Source organism: Anguilla anguilla, chromosome 1 (assembly GCF_013347855.1).
Source record: "Anguilla anguilla isolate fAngAng1 chromosome 1, fAngAng1.pri, whole genome shotgun sequence".
In the NCBI taxonomy this organism is placed as follows: domain Eukaryota; kingdom Metazoa; phylum Chordata; class Actinopteri; order Anguilliformes; family Anguillidae; genus Anguilla; species Anguilla anguilla.
In genome coordinates, this window is record NC_049201.1 from 54490447 (window position 1) to 54510741 (window position 20295).

General features: G+C 51.3%; 1 protein-coding gene across 6 annotated transcripts in view; it reads left to right on the forward strand.

Annotated features, from left to right (window-relative positions):
* Nucleotides 1-20295, forward strand: part of ascc3 (activating signal cointegrator 1 complex subunit 3) — a 240917-nt gene that overhangs the window by 50627 nt on the left and 169995 nt on the right. For all 6 annotated transcript variants that reach the window (XM_035420116.1, XM_035420134.1, XM_035420106.1 and 3 more), the window contains exons 9-10: nucleotides 17148-17351; nucleotides 18223-18363. In XM_035420116.1, the coding sequence (XP_035276007.1) occupies nucleotides 17148-17351; nucleotides 18223-18363 (345 nt within the window). The remainder of the gene's footprint in view (nucleotides 1-17147; nucleotides 17352-18222; nucleotides 18364-20295) is intronic.

Consider the following 20295-nt stretch of genomic DNA (forward strand, 5'->3'; position numbering starts at 1 on the left):
CTCCAGTGCACAAGGGACCTGTGGGTAAACAAGCCGCACTTCCACCCGCGCTCTGCGCAGGCCTATCAGTCAAGCGTGCCATCGTGCAGGGGTTGCCGGTTCAAATCCCAGGCAGAGAACTGTGGTTTTTTTACCCTTGGGCAGGGTACTTAACACGAATGTCTTTAGTAAATGTCCAATTATATACATAGGTAAATATGCAAAAATGTTAGCTGTGTGGTTAGCTCTGGATAAGGGTAGAAAAAAGACTGAACGATGCACGCCCGACACTGCTGGTGGTTCAGGTTGCGGTACACACGGCCGTTCTTCATCAGTTAATGCCCTTTTCAGGCTTATATAGCCTGCGTTTTCAGTCCTCTGCACGCTGCAGTGCATGACTGCGGATGCAGACCTTTTTTCGGGTCCCTCCCGCACGGCGTATTATGGGAGAAGCTCATCTCCATCTGCCTCTTCTGATGCAAAGGCCCTCTCTTCCATTGTAATTCAGCGAGCGACGCGCTAATGGGCCCTGTAGGAGACGCGGAGCTGTAATGTGGGCGCATTAGCACGTATTTCCTCTCCGTTGCTCCCAGGCACTCGTGAGTGTTTTGCACAGCGCTCCTCCTCCTGTTGCATGCCTGTCTCTGGCTGCGGCGCACGCGTCTGGTAGCGCGCGCGGTGGTACCGGTCGTGCTCCGTCTCTGGGGCGCGCTTTCGCCCATAGGTCACACAGCGCCAGGTTTCTGTTTGCATAGACGCGCTTTGCTCTGCCCGTTTTGAAGCTCGCCCACCTGGCCCTCGGAGCTCGCCGAGGGGGCCGCAGAACGCTGAAGAGTTTCACCGCGACGAGGCTAAATCCGGAGGGCGCGAAGGAGAGCTCGCCCGGGCTCTTTTTGTTTCTGTCGGGTGCAGAGGCGCTAAACAGGCTCCGCCCGGTTCGTCCATCTGGCCGAACGTCCACCTCAGCCCAAATCGATTTCCGCGCAGTCGCTGATGAGCGTTTATTGAATGTTTTTGAGTGCGTTGCTGGAGAGGAAGATGACGGCTACGTAACCGGGGCGTTTAGAAGTCCGTACCTTCTCATTGTTTTAAGTCGGCCCAGTCAAATGCCGCGTACAAGAGGGACTGTCCGTCAATCACCCCAGGCATAGAGCGCTGGCACATTCTCTTTTCACAGACAGGCTTCCTTCAGGTGCACATGAAAGCACAGCAGGCCATTTTTCCAAAAGAAAAGAAAAGAAATAAAAAACCAAGTATTTAAAAAAAGCAACCGCATCACTCGCCCTCAGAAAGACAGGTTTGTAAAATCTCTTCATGTCACACTGGTTGTTTCTGCCTATGTTTCTTTTGTCTTTTTGCCAGAACTACTGGGGATGGCAGTACATTACATTTGTGTGTGTATTTTTTCTATGGTTATTCATACAGATCAGTGCATTAGATCGGTTTGACTAGTAAGGGCTTCATGCCTTGGCTTTGTGTGAACGTGCCTTAGTCAGGAAGTTCGTTTTTGGTTGGTAATAAAGCTAATCCGTGGCTTTAAATTCCGTGGACTGTCATGTTCCCCTGGGTGGTCCCATAATTTCAGGTTGTCTTTTTGTGGTGTGGCAGGCTGGCGGTGGGACAGATGCGCGCCCCTTGCACACGGGCGGGGGAGAACGGATCGTTTGGTAATGCCTGCGTGTAGAGAGTGACTGCGCCTGTGCTGTTTTTTTGAGGCGTGACCACGCGGGGCTCAGGTGCGCACACGCCGGGGGGGGGCGAGAGGGTCGGCATGCTGCCTGTCAGCCTCGATCTAACTCTACACCGACGTTAGCGTGACGCTGACCCAACGTTGACCCAACGTCCCCCTCTCTCCGGCTCCCCTGCATGCTGTCGGCAGAGGGAGGAATTCCCAAGTGTCAGTTCAGAGGGTTGGATCTCTATTAGATTCTGAATTTGATTTGTTATGCCTGGCACCTCATTAAAAGTGCCTCTTTCCACTTTCTGTTTTTAAAAATACTTTACTGTGCAACTGTGCATAACTCCAGCGTGTCGGGGGATGGCACTAATTTCAGACTTCTGCTTTCATCCAACCTCACTCCAAACTATGGGCTGCTAGTACACCTGACGCCCAGCTCCAAATGCATTTACCGTGAAGCAGCGGCCGGTGTGGCCTGACGGACGTGCACGTCAGAGCTAAATACGGGCTTCTGGACCGGTTGGTTCCGTCTCCCAAAATGGAGAAAGATATGAATTCACTCGGACTTCCTTGCTGCTCCACAGACCAGATAAAGACACAACACAGGCTGTTTTACTCTGGGAAGTTTAGTGTCTCTCACTGCTCAATGAAACTACCCAGACTGTTTCTTGGGGCTTTGGGGGACACCAAAGGTCACCCGTGGTGTGTCCCAGGGCATGTGCTGGCATTGAAGTGAACCATGCACATGTTTATTAGGCTTTATTAGGGCACCCAAGATGCGTCTGTGGAAAAAGCTCACTGTCTCTCTCCACCGCTGGTATCATTGCTCACACACTGGCAGAGGAAGTCCAATCCCTTGGGTGGCGAACCAGGAAGTGAACGGCCGTTTGGAAATGCCTGGCCTCAGATTGACGAATGGCCGCGGCACCAGCCGCCACGTACCGCCACATACTGCTAGCGGAGGCAGGAAGGAAGGATTTATCCATCTTCTGCGAGACTCATTTCCTGTGTTTTTTTCCCCTCCATTCTTTCCGACAGAAAACGATTAATTACCCCTGCAATCGAGCGGGGGGTTCGCCCGACGCAGGGCGGAGGAGGTAGTGTGAAATCAATGAAGCTTGTTTCCGTTATTATCATTATTATAATTCCACGTGTCCTGTGCGATTTAACGAAAAGAAACGTATCTGAAATGGAGCCAGATGTTAAATCCGCGCAATTTCCTCAGTTTGCCTTCTTTTTTTTTTCTTTCTTTTTTTTTAACCCCTCTCCGCTTTTTAAAAGCTTTATCTTTTTAGTTCTACATTTCCGCCCGCAGCCAGAGCAAATCCTTTTTCCTTTTGAAACTCTTTGTGACGGAAATAGATTGATATCGAGCTACTTTATCCGAGTGACGCGAATTAGCCGAAGTAGCGGCTCTATTCATTAGGTAAAGCTTCTGGAATTCTCGAACAAAGTGCCGGCGCCTTATAAAACAGCAGCGCGTAGCGGCTAATAAGTCTTTACGCACTGTTAGCGGGGCCGGAAAGGCAAGCGCAGAGGGTCCGCCCGCTTTTTTAATGCACAAGTTGTCATTTATTGAAAGCTGTAATGGGCAACAAGGACATGCCGGCTGGCAAGCCTTTAATAGCTTTGTGAAACATTTAAAGTGGGGAATTTATTAGTGACCCTTTTAACTAATGAATCACAAGCCCTGTGCCCTGCCTTGTTCCTGCTGGTAAAAGCCTTTCCAATCCTTTGTGTGTATGTGCGTGCGTGTGCGTTTGTGTGCGTGGGTGTGGGCGTGTGTGGGTAGTGTAAGTGGGTGTGTGTGTGTGTGTGTGTGTGTGTCAGTGCTCGTACACGTGCACACCGACAAACACAAATCTGTTTGCATATGAGAGCAGCGGTCAAACCCTTTACAGCAGTCAGAATGTTACAAAATTGGAGTAGATTATCTTAAAAGTTGTAATTCTTTCCTTCTGGCCAAGACAGCCATTTATGCTGCTCTCTCGCTCCCCTTTTCTGCTGCTGACGCATGATCAGTGAACCCCGCTCGTCCACGCTGTGTTCCAGCTGACCCAGAGACTTGCTCGCGCGGCACGTTCTGTGCGCCATGAGCGGCTTTGCGGGTTTTGAGGGGCCTGACGGCAGCTGTTACTCCCTGGAGAAAGCACTTCACCTCCATTTCCCTGCTAAATGAAAAAATAGCCCTTCACGTTTATGGGCTGTTCTCCTGCGCATGTCACACATTTGCATGGAAAAAAAACCCTGGTTGAAATTACCAACAAAGTGACAACCAAGTGAAATGAAGACGTGCTGATTTGATCGAGTTTCTGATGCGAAGTCATCCCGGACACCTTCAGAAAGGGTGTATCCGCAGTATGACGCCCTCTGGTGGAGCGGCGGCTGTAAGTGCAGTTTGGGATTTCAAGCGCGCTCACACACACTTATGTTTTCTGGGGGCCAGTGCGACTGGGACGCACCCTGGGACCGCTGTGGTTCGTCCTGTGTTCAAAGATGAGGCCTCTTTTCTGAAGTGACTGTACTTTCGCTTCGTGATGGATTTTGAGAGATATGGACACTTGCTATTGTACAACAAGTGATGCAGGATGAGCTTACCCACTACTGGATCTGATCTCAAACGGATAAAAAGTGCCCCTACCTCAGCGCATTACAACTCGCTACGAATACCGATTTTTAGGTTTTGCCAAAACACCCCCACCAGCACCACCACAAAGGGATAGCGAACGCTTTTATCTTTTCTAACGAACTTTTGCGTAATGAGATCCCAAGCGCAGGCCACGGTTTCACAGGTGGCGGTCCTGTTCCCAGGTTCCCATGGAGATGGAGTTGTCCGTCGATGCGCGTAATGGAGCGAGAGACGCGTTCTTGGCGTGCCACCTGTTCGCGGCTGCACCAGCCAGACTGCCAATCTCGCTAGCGGCGTTCTCTGAAGCGGCAGCGCTCTGCTCAGCGCCGAGCTCTCCTCGCTGGAAGGAGATGAAAGATGGCGGCCTGCGTGGTTCTTCAGCGGTTTGATTTCGTTTCGGTCCGAGAGCAATTAACTTTGCCTTTGACGAGCCTTAACACGGCGAGCTCTTCCCTCAACGTTTTGTGGCTCGCTAACGAATGCAAGTCTTTCTGTGGTCAGTTTGAGTAGCTCGGCCTTCGTGTAGTGACAACAAAGCTCAACTGGAAACGTAGGTCTGTTTGTACCTGTGTGCGTGTGTTATTGTGTGTGTGTGCCTGGATCTTGCTTCATACTGAATAACTACATGTAGTGCGGTTATGAAACCAGTGCCAATAAAGCCTTGAACCACTTTCTATTTACAGCCCCTATGCCTCACTGTCCTGTATGTGCTGCTGTACTGTATGTGGGGGGTGGGGGGGGGGGGGGGGGGGGGGGTCGTCTGCACCCTTCACCTGTCAGCCTGCCCCCCCCCCCCCCCCACATCCTGTCACACACTAGGGGGAGTGAGGTGGAGCAGAACGCCGGCGCTCACACTCGCCATAACGAGCTCGGGCGCTAACGAGACCAAGCAGAGAGCGCGTCCATCCATAATTAATCCTCCCTGATTGAGTTCTCTAATCCTGTTTATATTTGCTTTTTAAAATTTATACAGTTTTCCTTTAAACCGGTGTATTTGCGGCACGTTTGTTCAGACTTGCCACAGCGGTATCAGGACATAAACACGCCAGAATCAGCATAAAAGGGGGTTTTAATAGAAACTAATTCTGACGTTTAAGGTTAAATTGAAAGGACAGTCCTAATCCCGACCCCTCGTCCTCTTCTCCATGACTGCTTTGCCAATGTATAAGGGTGAAGAGAAACAGAATGGATGAGATTATGGCCTTGAGCGCTGATCTTGGACCATCAAATTATTTATTTCTGCATATTTCTGCTGCTCAGACCGCCCAGATACAGGAAACGGAGGGTGATGTTAGCGGAGCTGTGAGATAAAATGGAGCAAGAGGGTGGAGTTATGGTTGTGAAAGATGATGAGGTGGGGAGGGAATTTTAGGGATGATGGGGGTAGAAGATGGAGGGTTTAACGTTGGTTGTTTGGGAGAACAGTTTTGGAACAGCTGAGTCGGTGACAGTACAGAGGGAGGACGGAGGTATAGAAGAGGAGTGAGGAACTTGGTGTGGAATAGGAAGTATAGAGTGAAGGTGTGAACATGAGGAGGAGGTGGTGTAAGTGGGGAGAGCAGGACAGGTGAATGGGGGGAAGAGGAGGAGCGAGTAGCAGTAATGGGGGGAAGAGGAGGAGCGAGTAGCAGTAATGGGGGGAAGAGGAGGAGCGAGTAGCAGTAATGGGGGGAAGAGGAGGAGCGAGTAGCAGTAATGGGGGGAAGAGGAGGAGCGTGTAGCAGTAATGGGGGTGCGGGTTTGGAAGCGCCCGGGTGAGGGGGTACAGAGCGGCAGAGCGGCGCTCTCGGCGGGGTCCCCTCACTCCTCGGACAGATGCCGCAGGGCGGGGTGATGTATTACCCCTCTCCCCCTCCACACCCCGGAGATCCCTCCCTCCCTCCCTCCCTCCCTCCGCCCGCCGCGCGGGAAATTAATGGCCTTCCCGTGTGCTGCATCTGCATTTCTCCCCCAGTCAGACTCCATTATACATCTGGTGTCTGTACACAAGCGCTCCGCAATCCTCTAACACATGGAGAGAGCGGGGGGGGGGGGGGGGGGGGGGGGGAGAGAGGGAGAGAGTGAGGGAGAGAGAGATGGGGGGAGAGAGAGAGGGAGAGATGGGGGGAGAGAGAGAGAGGGGGGAGAGTGAGAGAGAGGAGGGGGGAGAGAGGGAGTGAGTGAAGGAGGGAGAGAGAGAGACAGAGAGAGGGAGAGTGAGCGAGAGAGAGAGATGGCCTTTACCCCAGGCCTTGGAGGTAAGGCTACAGAACAGCAGCCCTAACTCCCCCCCCCAGCGTAGTGCTGACAGCTGCCAGACAGAAAGCCCCGAGCCCCGGCCCGAGCGCGTCCCGCGTTTTTCATTTTTAATTTGAGGCGCGTTGCTTTTTCCCGATGACAAACGACGCGCTCCGAGGACGGTGCGTATCGCTCGCGCCGCCGCGCGGAAGCCTTCATTTGTCGCGAGGTTTTAAAAGGCTGTCATATTGCTGCCAATAAAAGAAAATAATTGAGAAAAAAAAGCTTTGTAATGTTGTTGTGCGCTGACGTTGATCCTCTGTGTTCTGCGAGCAGCGCGCGTGCCGTGAACAAAGAAGCAAAATGAGATGTGATGAGCGTTTGTGTACCGCAGTGAGTAGCCTGGGGGAGTGATGGAGTGTTTATTTTTGAGTGGAGAAGCTGCACTTAATGGACTTAATGGATGAATCTAGGCCAGGGAGCTGGCTGAGTTAGAGATTGTGATTTGCATGCCTGGCTCTTACAAATGGCCTCCCCTCCCCTGGGCCCAGAGCAGGCTGACACCCTGACTTTCACCCGTTCCCCCAAAACACTCTCTCTCACAGTGCTGAATCGCACACCTCTCACAGTGCTGAATCGCACATCTCTCACAGTGCTGAATCGCACATCTCTCACAGTGCTGAATCGCACATCTCTCACAGTGCTGAAACATGCATCTCTCACAGTGCTGAATCGCACATCTCTCACAGTGCTGAATCGCACATCTCTCACAGTGCTGAAACATGCATCTCTCACAGTGCTGAATCGCACATCTCTCACAGTGCTGAAACATGCATCTTTCACAGTGCTGAATCGCACATCTCTCACAGTGCTGAATCGCACATCTCTCACAGTGCTGAAACATGCATCTCTCACAGTGCTGAAACACAACTCTCTCACAGTGCTGAAACGCACCTCCCTCACAGTGCTGAAACACACCTCCCTCACAGTGCTGAAACACACCTCCCTCACAGTGCTGAAACACACCTCCCTCACAGTGCTGAAACGCACATCTCTCACAGTGCTGAAACACACCTCCCTCACAGTGCTGAAACACAACTCCCTCACCTGACTTTCCCTATAAACACCTCTCGCCTTTCTCACTTGTCCACACGCATATTGTTGTCCAGTGTAGTCACGTGGTTCTGGTTCAGCTAAACGTTTCCTTTAGGTGTGAAACACTGAAAAGATTTGTTTTGCATATTATTGGATTAGGTCAGAATAGTGTTCACTGTGTGAACTAAACTGTGTTCTTGGCTAGAAATAGCTGTACAAAATAAGTATTGTATCTTATTGAACCTGTGTTTAGTAGTTGTCTGCACTTTTTGTACGTTGCTTTGGATAAAAGCGTCTGCCAAATAAATGTAATGTAATGGATTGTTTTTAAGTGCTAGTTTCAGAATGCTGGTGTGCGTGTGCGTGTGCGTGTGCGTGTGCGTGTGCGTGTGCGTGTGCGTGTGCGTGTGCGTGTGCGTGTGCGTGTGCGTGTGCGTGTGCGCGTGCGCGTGCGTGTGCGCGTGCGCGTGCGGCCGGGTCATTTTGTGTTGCGCCGGCATGGCACTGACAGATAAGCTGTGAACTTAAGCTCGCAATTAAATTGATCAAGCCGTCAATTGAAATGGAATGAAATGGAACCGAAAAGTAATTAAAACGATACCACACAAATGACAGCAATTATATCTCTTGGTTTTCTATTACCAACGCAGAGAATTTAATTAGCATGGTGGCTTTTTCCATCTCCACCCCGTCCGCAGTCAGGACACACGTCCCCCTATCGTTTCTCCGCAGCAGCCTGGCTTGGCACGGAGTTCTGCCCGCTCGGATTTCACGGGCTGCGCGGGACGCAAATGCAAATCGGCGGAGACGCTCTGTTTTTTTAAAAACCGTTTTTAAACACTCCCGGAGTAAAAATCGCTAAACAAATCCACGCGGGTCCAATTAGCACGTCTCGCGGACGCTCGCGGACCCGCGCGCGCGGCCCCAGCGTCCCCCCCGCGCCCCCCAGCGCCCCCCCAGCCGCCGCATATGGCCGCGGACTCGCCGCCCGCTGCGTTAATTAGCCTTTCGTTTACGGTTACGGCCGGGGAGGGGGGGGGGGGCCAGCCGGACTCCCGCGGACGGCGGGTTGGGACGGGCCGCTGCTCCAGGCTGTCCGCTGCGAGGGCGGGGTCTCTGCAGAAGGATTGTGGGAGTAATTAACGGGCAGGCTCGGAATTCAGCGCTCGGCGTCCGGCGAAGGCGGGCCGCCCCTTCTGCTCGCCCCCGTCCCGTTTCTGTAGTGTGAATGCGTGCTGAATGAACTGGGACCTGGCGATGGCACGTTTGATTATCAGTTCTCGGGTAGCGCGTAGCAGTGCTGTACCCAAGATGCTTGTTACGGCGGTAATGAATGGCGAGTGAGATGCGAGATGATGCGTCGGAGCCATCGTTTTCTCTTTCTGAGGCGATGCGGTGTGGAGGTTTAAGGGCCATCGGGCGGTTCAGTTCACTCGTCAAACACCCGCCGTCACGTGTCGTCTTTACCTCATCGCATGGGCGTGGCTTGTCTGTTTACCTCATCACACGGGCGTGGCTTGTCTGTTTACCTCATCACATGGGCGTGGCTTGTCTGCCAGTTTCTTCGCCCACATAGCCACCGCCTGACCTCTTGGTGGTGGCTGATTGGGTGAAGCTCCTGTGTTTTTTTGCTCAATTTAAAGCCTACAGTCGTGCATTCCTTGCTTTTTTATTTAGGATGTGACCCTCAGGGCCTTTTGGTCAAATTACTCCAGTGCATTTTGAGTGTGAGACAGGGATAGAGGAGGATCTACTGTTGGAGAAAAAGGTATTAGTTTATTGTGGCAGTTAAGACGATTGCTTTGGAACCTGGAGGTTGCAGGATCAACTCACTGGTGTGGCACAGCCATTGTACCCTTGAGCAAGATACTTTAGCCTGAATAGTATTAGTTAAATTAGTAGCTGGATGAAGGGATAATGCATAAAAATATGCATTAATATTAGCACATTGAAAAATGAAATTATTTCTAAAGGGGGAATATTGTGATGTACAGTTCTCCCTACTCTGTTTAGGTTTTCTTCTTTAGGCTGTCAGTTGACAAACGAAGCTGGCAGGGTTTCAGATTCATATTTTCACTCTGGGTTTACTTCATCTAAGAATATGTACATAATTTTGTTATTTTTTTTCCTTTCTAGGGAGCAACATTAGGAATGAGACTTTTACTGGTGTATATCTGTATTTTATTTCAACATTGCCTTGCACCATTCCTGAATAAGCAGCAGTATTTCTGAGAGCCATTAGCTACCATAGGTGGCACTCATTTTCATTTACAAGTACCTGAATTTCATATGGAACTTGAAGCTAATTGTTATCATTAAAATCCTTGAAAAATGGTTAAAAATCATCGATTGAAGAGTTAGCTGATTTTGTTCATTTAACAGTCCGAATGATGAAGAGCAGTAACGAAAGGGAGCTCAGCCGATACATTGTGGAAGAGCACAGTAGCATGCATGCGGTGTTCAGGCATGGCCCAAATGAATGTCCAATGTCCTTGTGTCGCGGTGAGACCATTACCGACAACTGGTGTTTTTACACACACAATACCGACCGGTGGCAGTAACTCAGCAAAACCACTTTTCGAAGTTTGCTTTCTGAGGGAATCTCAGATGTTGGGGACAATTTGATTAGCCGTCTGAGGATATGTTTGCATACATTTGCATGACAATTAGGGGAACAAAAAAAAAAAAGCAAGAAGCCAAACAAAACTGCGAGATCGTTAAATGACGGCAACTTCATATTTATAACATGTATGCATTACCTCAAGGTGAATATTGGGGCACGCATACATTTGCATTCATTTGCATGCTTAATGAGCACGGGGACACGGTGGCTCGTTATAAAACGACAAAGTCCATAAATCACCGGCGAGAGAGAGGAACCGGCGAGAGCCAGCCGCGGCAGCCTCGTCGTCACGACGACAGGGCGACGCGCGGCGAGGAGAGGGAGAGAGAAACTACTCCGCTTCTAATTCGGAAATGAATATTTATAAGTTTGTGCTCTCAGGATTTAAGGGGAAGCAATCCTAAAAGCTTTGCCTTGAGGGAAATAATTGGGTCGACACACAGAGCCGACTATTCGCGGAGGGGCTGGGGAAGCGGAGGGAAGCAGCGACGCACTCGTTTACTGAAAAGAAGGGAAAGATGAAGAAATTACACGATTGTAATATTTCTGTAAATGCTGCCTCAGAAATGTGAGAGATGACACCAGCGGGGTTCTAAATTAAGCGTTTATCTTTCTGGTTGTCAGGCCTCTTTAATCCTTTTACAAACGTCATCCAAGAGGAATTCACACTGAAGCAGTCTGTATGCGTGCTCAGAGAGGAAAAAAATGCGCACACACATACCACACACAATAAAAAAAACATACTCTCACATGTGCACACACACACAAAAAAAACATACTCTCACATGCACACACACACACCACACACAAAAAACACACTCTCACATGCACACACACATACACACACAAAAAACACATACTCTCACATGCACACACACATACACACACAAAAAACACACTCTCACATGCACACACATACCACACACACATACACACACAAAAAACACATACTCTCACATGCACACGCACATACACACACAAAAAACACATACTCTCACATGCACACGCACATACACACACAAAAAACACATACTCTCACATGCGTCCGCTGCATTCTCTGTCTTGCAAATGTACAAAAACACACATACTCTGTGCACTTCTCGTTCATACAGTAGCGCACATGAACACGCATACATACACACATACGTGCATGTGTGTGTTTATATTGCTTGTGTGTGCGCATACTTATACACTCATGCACACTCCCGGTCACAGTGCGTGAGGTGGCCCAGGCTGTAATCACGCGGTTTGCGTCACATCTCCCGCTCTCGTAGACGGTGCCGTGACTCGCCGTGGAAACGGGGGGGGGGGTCAGGGAGAGGTCAGCGCGTGGTTGCCGTGTGGCTTTCCCACGGGACCGAGAGAGCGTGACTCGTTCCCCGGCGACCGCTGCGCTCCTTTCCCAGAAAACAACCTGTCGGCTGCCGTGTTTGCAGTCAGCCCGAAGCCCGCCCACTTAGACTCGAGGGCCTTCACGGCGCACGGGCTTCACAGCGGTGCTGCCTTCACAGTAATTCTGTGTACCCCTTCCACATCATTTACGCACGGTCATATTCACTCAACATGTTTTAGATAGGTAGATTATATTGGATAGATTAATAGTCTTTTATTGACCCCCCCTAAAACGATATTCTTTCTACAGGCGGAGACAATAGATTTATCAGCACAGCTTCAGACATATTCAAGGGCTAATCGCATTTAGTGTAGGCCGATGGAATAGGCTAGTGGGTGGGGGGGCAGCCAAAGTGCCTCTCAACCTCCCTCTGCTGAAACGATAAAGAGCTGCCTCTGATTGGCTGGTAAGGTTTTCCCACTAACGGGGAAAACGGAGACACTTTCGACTGCAGCCAAAGTTGACTCGCCCCTCCTGCTGACCTTGAGTGAGTTTTGACACGTCTGACAACCGAATTACAAACGCAAAAACGTCCGCCCTTTCCGCCCGCCTGCGATTGGCGAGCTTAGACCGTCTGCAGATACACGCAAATTACAGCTATTTGACGTACAACAAACGGTCTACTGACAAACACCGCAACGGCGCACGGTTAAGCTAACTGTATGAAATGCTAAAGGCGCCGGTTATTTGCGCGTTGGTTTCACAGCTTGTAAACAGAGCTCTTTGTGTCCAGACTAAGCGCAGGTTGTGCTCAGATGCTCTGCACGCGCTCGGGCGGCCCGATTGCACGCTCTGTTCTCCGTTCTCCGGCTGGGGAGCCTCGCTGCTTCCTTTATTAAATGCATTGTACTTCACAAACCACCCTGCATTGTGTAAAATTATTACTGTGCACCTGTAATTCATAATTTAATTGGAACGTTCCGTGTAACAACATCAGTCAGCACTGACAGCTCAAGTGATGTAGTTATTACTGAATGTGTTCCAGAAATTGCTATGCAGGAATTGATATTCAGATGTTTCACATTTGTATCAGAAAAGTTCTGTTTGAAATGTATTTCCATCCTGATACAACACTGGTGCATTTTACCATATTCTGATATACCCTTGTCACTCAAACATTTTCACACAGACACAATCGCACATATCACTGTCACACATACTCACTCACATGCATACACGCATTCAAACAAGCGCATACACACACACACACACACACTGTCACTCTCTCTTTCTCACACACACACACACACAAACACAGGCACGCACATACTGTACACTTATGCAAACATGCACACACACACACGCTAGCGTATGCACATGCAAACACACACACACGTACGCACATGCAAACGCACATACACACACGTACGCACATGCTCACGCACATACACACACGTACGCACATGCTCATACACGCACACACACACATGCACATGGACACGCACACACACACAGGTTAGCTTCAGCGGCTGTCCTAACAATGGCCTGTCAGTCGGCTTGGCTGGGTCATTGACTGCGGCGCTGGGTTTGTCTGTGCCCTTGACTTTCTCTGGCTTAAGTGGGCTCCAGGAAGGCTGTTCTGTGAGGCATTAATGACCTCACACCGGCTCCCCACGTCTCCCTTTCAGTTCTGACGAACAGACAGCCACCTGAAAGCTGCACAGCACAGCTCCTGCGCTGAAATCACGCGCTTTAAAATTCCTCCTTGAAAGAAATGTTTGGTGCAAAGAATGGAAGTTTAGAGCAGCTGTGCTTTTGAATGCGTGTTTAGGCACTCTCTCGCTGGTGCTGTTTTCTGCTAGCTAGCCCTGCTCTTCACTGGGGTCGTCTCTCTGGAGGAGGTGGGGGGGCGGGGTGGAGAGGCGGGAGTGGCCCCGGGGATGGCGGGGCGTGGCCGGGGACGCACTGCAGGATGGAGCTGCTTCAGGCTGTGAGGCAGGACGAGCTCCTGTTCTCCTCGCCAGAACACTGTAAGAAACCGAAACAGAAAAACCAACACAATTTGAGCAAAATTAGCTTAAAATAACCGAAACTATCTGCTAAGTAGGGTATGAAAACAATTTCTTGATAAGATGTCTTAAAACTGGGAACATGATATCAAATTATGCACGATTAACTCCCTAAGAGCGGAATCCAGGCCTGCGCTTCAGTGCATGTTCCGCCTGACTCGCCGGGGAAAGAGAGAGAGACTCATGGAAAATGCACCTAACACAGGCCCCAAGTAAAAATATATATATCTTAAAACTAGAAAGACAAGATTTGGCTTCTAAATGGAAGTATAAAAACCCTTTAAGATCTTATTTCTTTGCTGTTCAGGGGCTGAGCTGTTGCAGGAAGCGGGGGGGGGGGGGGGGGGGCAGTGAAGGGACCGGGGCTGATGCAGGGTTTGCTGCTTTGAGGGGACGGTATTAGTCAGTCCGATCTTACCAATTATCTCTGAGTGGTTTTCCTTTGCCTGAATCGCTTTACTGAGAATAAATTAGAGAGCGAAAACAGGCAGGTTCCAATATTAAAAATGAAAGAAGAAAGGTCGGTAAGAGCTCTGGGGAAACGGACGCAGAGAGCGCACCGGAACTTTTCCGCCCTTAAAAAGACAGCGAGAGCTGTGCGTTGGTAACCTTGGCGACGCTGGCTGCGGTATCGCGGTATCGCTCGATTTGAGGGGAGGGGGGGTCACGTGTCATGTGACTCATGACCCAGAGCAGCTTTGCGAGTGGGCTGTACCAGCGTCCCGAGGCGGAGCGGAACAGGTCGCGCCTTCGTAAAAATCCAGCCGCGATACTTTTCTCCCCGTGTCAGCGGCGAACCGAAAAGCAGATGGACGTGATCATCCTCCCTCTTTTAAAATCCTTTTCTTTCCCTTCCTTTCGCCGGCTTCTCACACCTCCGTGGGAAGACACCTGAGTAAACACAAGCGCTGTCGTTTAATTCCGGTTCCATTAAAGGCATCGAGCGTCTTTAGCCGCATGGGTCTGGGGCGAGCCGCGAGGAAATGGCGGCCGCCGCTCTCCCGCCACGTCCCGCTCGTTAGGGAAGCGCGGCGGCGGCGGGAGGCCGTAAATTGGAATGCGCAGCGCGACGCGGCGGGCACAAACACCTGCTTGTGCATTCTCCTCTCGGGGCGGCCAAATCACCGCCACCTCCGCGCCGTCCCCACGAGCGGCAGACAGCCGCCAGGTGCAGCGCCGCGCCACTGATCCCCGCCGGAAGCCCTTTAAGAAGAAGAAGAAGAAGAAGAAGAGGATCCCCAGCACCGCCGCGCTTGATCATCTCCAGACCGCACGGCAGAGTTGCACACTTTCACAACGTGAACCATCTCTCTCTCTCTCTCTCTCTCTCTCTCTCTCTCTCTCTCTCTCTCTCTCTCTCACTCTCTCTCTCTCTGTCTCTCTCTCTCTCTCTCTCTCTCTCTCTCTGTCTCTCTCTCTCTTTCTCTCTATAACTCTCTCTCTCTCTCTCTCTCTCTCTCTCTGTATCTCTCTCTTACACTCTCTCTCTGTCTCTCTCTCTCTCTCTTACACTCTCTCCCTCTCTTTCTCTCTCTCTCTCGCCCCCGTTTCTCCTTTCATCATCGCGGGTTTTCGGAGCGCTGCAGGTCTGGGTCTGTCCGGACCACGGGTCGCCCGAGTCAATTACAAAGACCCCGTGAACTGAAATGGCTTTTCTTGCTAGGAGTCGGGGGCTGGGCTGCAGTGAGGGAAGCCGCTGTGTAGCGCTGGCTATTTGGGCCCTGCAGCCCTGAGGCGTGAGGCTGGAGCTTGGAGTTTGGAGTTTGGGGGCTGCGGGCTGGGGGCTGGGGGTTGGGGGCTGGGGGTTGGAGTTTGGGGGCTGGGGGTTGGGGGCTGGGGGTTGGAGTTTGGGGGTTGGTGGCTGGGGGCTGGGGGTTGGAGTTTGGGGGTTGGGGATTGGAGTTTGGGGGCTGGGGGCTGGGGGTTGGGGGTTGGGGGCTGGGGGCTGGGGGCTTGGGGGCTTGGGGGTTGGGGGTTGGAGTTTGGGGGTCTGGGGTCTGGGGGTTGGGGGTTGGAGTTTGGGGATTGGAGGTTGGGGGCTGGGGGTTGCGGGCTGGGTGTTGGGGGTTGGAGTTTGGGGGTTGAGGACTGGAATCCCTCTGTGCCCTGCCCTACAGGTCAGGAAGGCTCTGTTCTGAGTCTACCATGCCCCCGGTCAAGGGAGAGAACACAGCTGTGCCTGCAGTCGGGGAACGCTCTCTTCCGCCTGCGGCTCCTGGGGCAGAGCACTGCTAATGCTCTGGAATGGAAAAATCTACACCGCTAAAAATAACGTCCGGTGGCAGCAGAGTGGAGAAGTTTGAATGTGGGTTCAGCAAAGTCTGTGCCTGTGTGTGTGTGTGCGCGTGCGTGTGTGTGTTTGTGTGTGTTTCCGCCCCTCTCTGAGTTTTAAGCGTGTTCTCGCTCTTTGAGGCCGCTGCAGACGGCCACTAGAGCCGCCTACGTCGAACAGCCGACGCCGTTTCCCCGCTGGCTTCTCTAGCGTCTGCCAATCACCAAACGGCTAGCGCGGCGCTAGCGGCTTTGTGCCCGGGCCGTGTGCCCTGCGCCAGGCAGCCCAGGGCTCTTAGAGCGGCCTGGCATTACGCTTTCCTGCCCGTCTGTCCGTCTGTCCGTCAGCCCGTCAGCTCTCCAGCTTGTGAGCAGAACCGAGGCCTTTCAGGATTAGAAGTAGAAAGCGTTCAGTTAAAGGGGGTTCTGTCTCCCTCCCTCCTGTCCTTCCTCCCCCTGCTGTGTCTGCCTCTCTTTCTTTCCCCACCTCTCAGTCCTCTCTGTATTAGTCTTATTGTATTTCTCCCTCTGTCTTTATCTTTACCACCTTCTGTCATCCCACCTTTCTCTCTCTCTGTCTATTTCTCCCTGTTTCTCTCTCTGTCTCTCTATCTCTCTCTCTGTCAAATTCATATTCATATTCAAAATTCAAAATATTGGCATGAAATACATTAGTAAATATTGCCAAAGCGTACATAGAGAAATACAGAAATATATTATAACATGAATATAAATTGAATCGGAACAATTACTATGTATGTAGTAATAGTAACAACACAATAATAATAATAATAATAGTTAGTATTATTATTTAATGAATACATTTTGTGATCTTTCTCTCACTCTTTCAGTGTCTGTCTCACTCTTTCTCTCTCTGTCAGTGCAGTTCAGATCAGATACTTTATTGGTGTGTTGTGTAATAGGTACATGCTGCCAAAGCACAAACGACTGAGGCCAATGCAATACTGAAAAAGTCATTTGTCAAATCTTGACTAAAACAAGAATAAAAATAATACTTAAAGTGCTCATAATACTGAACGTGATTTGATTTATTGCAGAAAAGCATGATGCCTGCCACCGTAAACACTTCTACTTGGACCACAAACCCGAGCAATAAAATAAAAACTGCAATGATTCGAATGTCTTTCTCTCCCTCTCTCGCTCTCTCTCTTTCTCTCTCTCCCTCTCTTTCCCTCTCCCTCCCTCCCCTCCCTCCCCCTCTCTCTCTCCCCTCCCTCCCTCTCCCTCTCCAGGTAGGTCAGCTGGTGTTCCAGGGGATGAATCGTCTGAACAGGATCCAGTCCATCGTGTTTGAGACGGCCTACAACACCAACGAGAACATGCTGATCTGCGCCCCCACGGGCGCCGGCAAGACCAACATCGCCATGCTGGCCGTCCTGCACGAGATCCGCCAGCACCTGGAGCCGGGCGGCGTCATCCGCAAGGACCAGTTCAAGGTAAGGCGCCGCCCGCCCTGACAGCGGCCAATCGGGATGCAGGAGGGGCTGACCCCCACGCCATCCCTGGGAGACCTGCAGCCCCATACTTTCATTCAGGTTGGGAGGGGCTCCATTTCACATGCTTCCTGTTGTCACTCTGCGCGAGAGCGCCTCCTCTGGTAGATGAGCCGCGTCCGAGCCCCATCCACCCCCCCCCCCCCCCCACCTCTCTTCAGCGGCAGCGGCGGATCTCCCCGCTCACTTGAGACAAATAAGTTAGGTGTGAGAAAGAGGAGAAACTCAGACACGCACTGATTTAATGCGCCTCCAGACTTCTGTGCGTCGGTGAAGGTGTAAACAAATCCATTGTCCTTTAAACTCCCCCTCCCCCCCACCTTCACCCAGCTCCTTACCCCACTGCAGCCAGCGATGATAACCACTTTTCATACATCACCATTAAACTTCTTCATTCTAAGTGGCCTGCTTCATATTTCACAATAAATTGTGATTTGTACTGGTTGCCAGGGAACAAATGACACCATGGTGTTTACTCATTTATCATGCCTGTGTCCTCTCTTTCTCTCTCTCCTTCTTTCGCTGCCTTTCTTTCTGCTCCTCTCCCCCCTCTCGTGTTCTCTCTCTCTCTCTTTCGTCCTGTTTCTTCCCGCCTCTTCCTTCCTCTCCTTTCTGTCTCCTCTCTCTCTCCTTGTCTCTTACTATTTTTCTACCAAATTCTAAATTTGGGGAGCTTTATTTTCTGGAAAGAACATTAGCGAATATTGTCATTGCACGCAGCTATACATTAATTTAAACATTAGCAGGTGAATAATCAGGGAATGCTGTATAACCAGGATAACTGTAATGACTCTCTCTCTCTCTCTCTGTGCAGGTAATCTATGTCGCCCCCATGAAGGCCTTGGCTGCAGAGATGACCAATTACTTCAGCAAGAGGCTGGAGCCACTGGGAATCTCTGTCAAAGAGCTGACCGGAGACATGCAGCTGACCAAGGGAGAGATCCTCCGCACACAGGTACCGCCTGTAACACACACACACACACGCACGCACACACACACACACACACACACACACACACACACAGGTACCGCCTGTAACACACACACACGCACACGCACACACACACACACACACACACACAGGTACCGCCTGTAACACACGCACACACACACGCACACACACACACACACACGCAGTCTCATAAACTGCCCTTTAAATTATTTTAATTAAAGGAACACCACTGAAAATGTGCCGCTTTGAGTCAGGACGCATCTGAAGGACAGCACCTTCTACAGCACAGTGTCCCTATCAGGGGCATCAGACTTTAGTTGTAAGGTGCCACTTGTAGCAGGAGCTGAGTTCACCCAGGACACACATGTACACTTGAGTACACACGGTCTTACTCTCAAACAGCTCTGCACATGCACATACACACACCCACAAGCACATATGTACACAAGTGCACATGTGCATGCATGCACCGATGCATGTAGTTGCATGCTGCAGGGACAGTCAATTCCCTGCTCTGGTTAGTTTGGCTCTGCTCTTAATGTGGGAGTTGGGCTTGGGTCCAGTACAATCAGGTTGCTGTGTGTGTGTGAGTGTGTGTGTATCATTGTTCAGTTAACTTTTTGTGTGTTTCGGTGTTCGCTGATGGGTAAGTGATTTTGTGTGGGTGGGTGTGTATGGCTATTAGAGAGCAGTCAGTGGGCCCTGATGGGCCCTGATTGGGTTCTCCTCCGCCTTTTCACAAAAACACTCATAGGGACAGAGAGATAGAAAGGAGGGAATCTGCGCGTGTGTGTATGTGCGTGCGTGCGTGCGTGCGTGTGTGTGTGTGTGAGAATGAGCTTGTGTGCGTGTGCATGTGTATTTGTGTTTGTGTGTGTGTTTGGATTCAGGGGGAATGCAGAAATGAGACTCCAATCACACTCCAGAACACTAGAGAGCACGTCTGTGCACGGGCCTGCTTTCTAAGGGGAGATTAAAAACATGGCTGCCCAGTCGCACGCTCACGCTGCTCTGTGACATTACAGAAGGGGGTGGTGGTGCAGGTTATTCCACATTCAGCACACATTGAGAGTTCATAAAGTCCTTCCCACGTAAGGCATAAAGTCCTTCTTGCCCTTTCTGAAAGCCCCCGCCAGTGCTATCCCATCATCCCTTTCCCTGGGAGCCGCAGATCTGCGTTTGATTCCACGGATTGCACCGAGTCAGTGGAGTGGGACGAACGCAGCGGCCTGGAGCCCGGCTGTGAAGTGCGGTCTAAAAGCGGTCATCTGCATTCGTCCCTGGTATGGGGCTGATGAGGGCTGCGGTCAGAATTAAAGGCCGATGCTCCTTCTCCGCTACGTCTGGCCTCTCGCGACAGGGCGCGGGATTCTGGGAAGCTCCTCGGATGGTTGAGGCAGGGGATTATGGGTAAGCCCCATACAGCGCGGGGGGGATTTGATTGTGCCCGCGCCAGCGAATACGTGGCCATTAGATCCGATGCCCTTTTGCGGTGGTGACCTGGGGAATTGGTGGGTGGGGGACATAAGGGATTGTGCAGCCAGTAGCCAATCAGCAGAAGGGTTGGGGGGGGGGGGGGGTGATTACACGGTCGTTCGCTGGGAGCTTCTCTGGAATTTGGCCGGGACGCGGAGGTGAGCGCTCCTGCTGCGGGTGACTCTGGGGCCTGGGAACGTGCCAGGGGGATGTGTAACGTCCACGGCCAGTTCGTCTGAAGGATGAGCTCTTTTTATAGCGCCGTGCCCCTGTTCGCTGGGCTGGGCCGCTGGATTTGGTTTGATCCAGAGGCGAGAGTGCTCCAGCCCCAGCAGCGGCGTCCTGTCCCCAGGGGGCCTCTCACTCGTGCGTTACCCATGCCCGCGCTTCGGTAACCAGGAGACCCAAACACGCCTGCCAGGGCTCCGGCGTCCCTCGGCCCGCTCGGCCTTTGAAAGG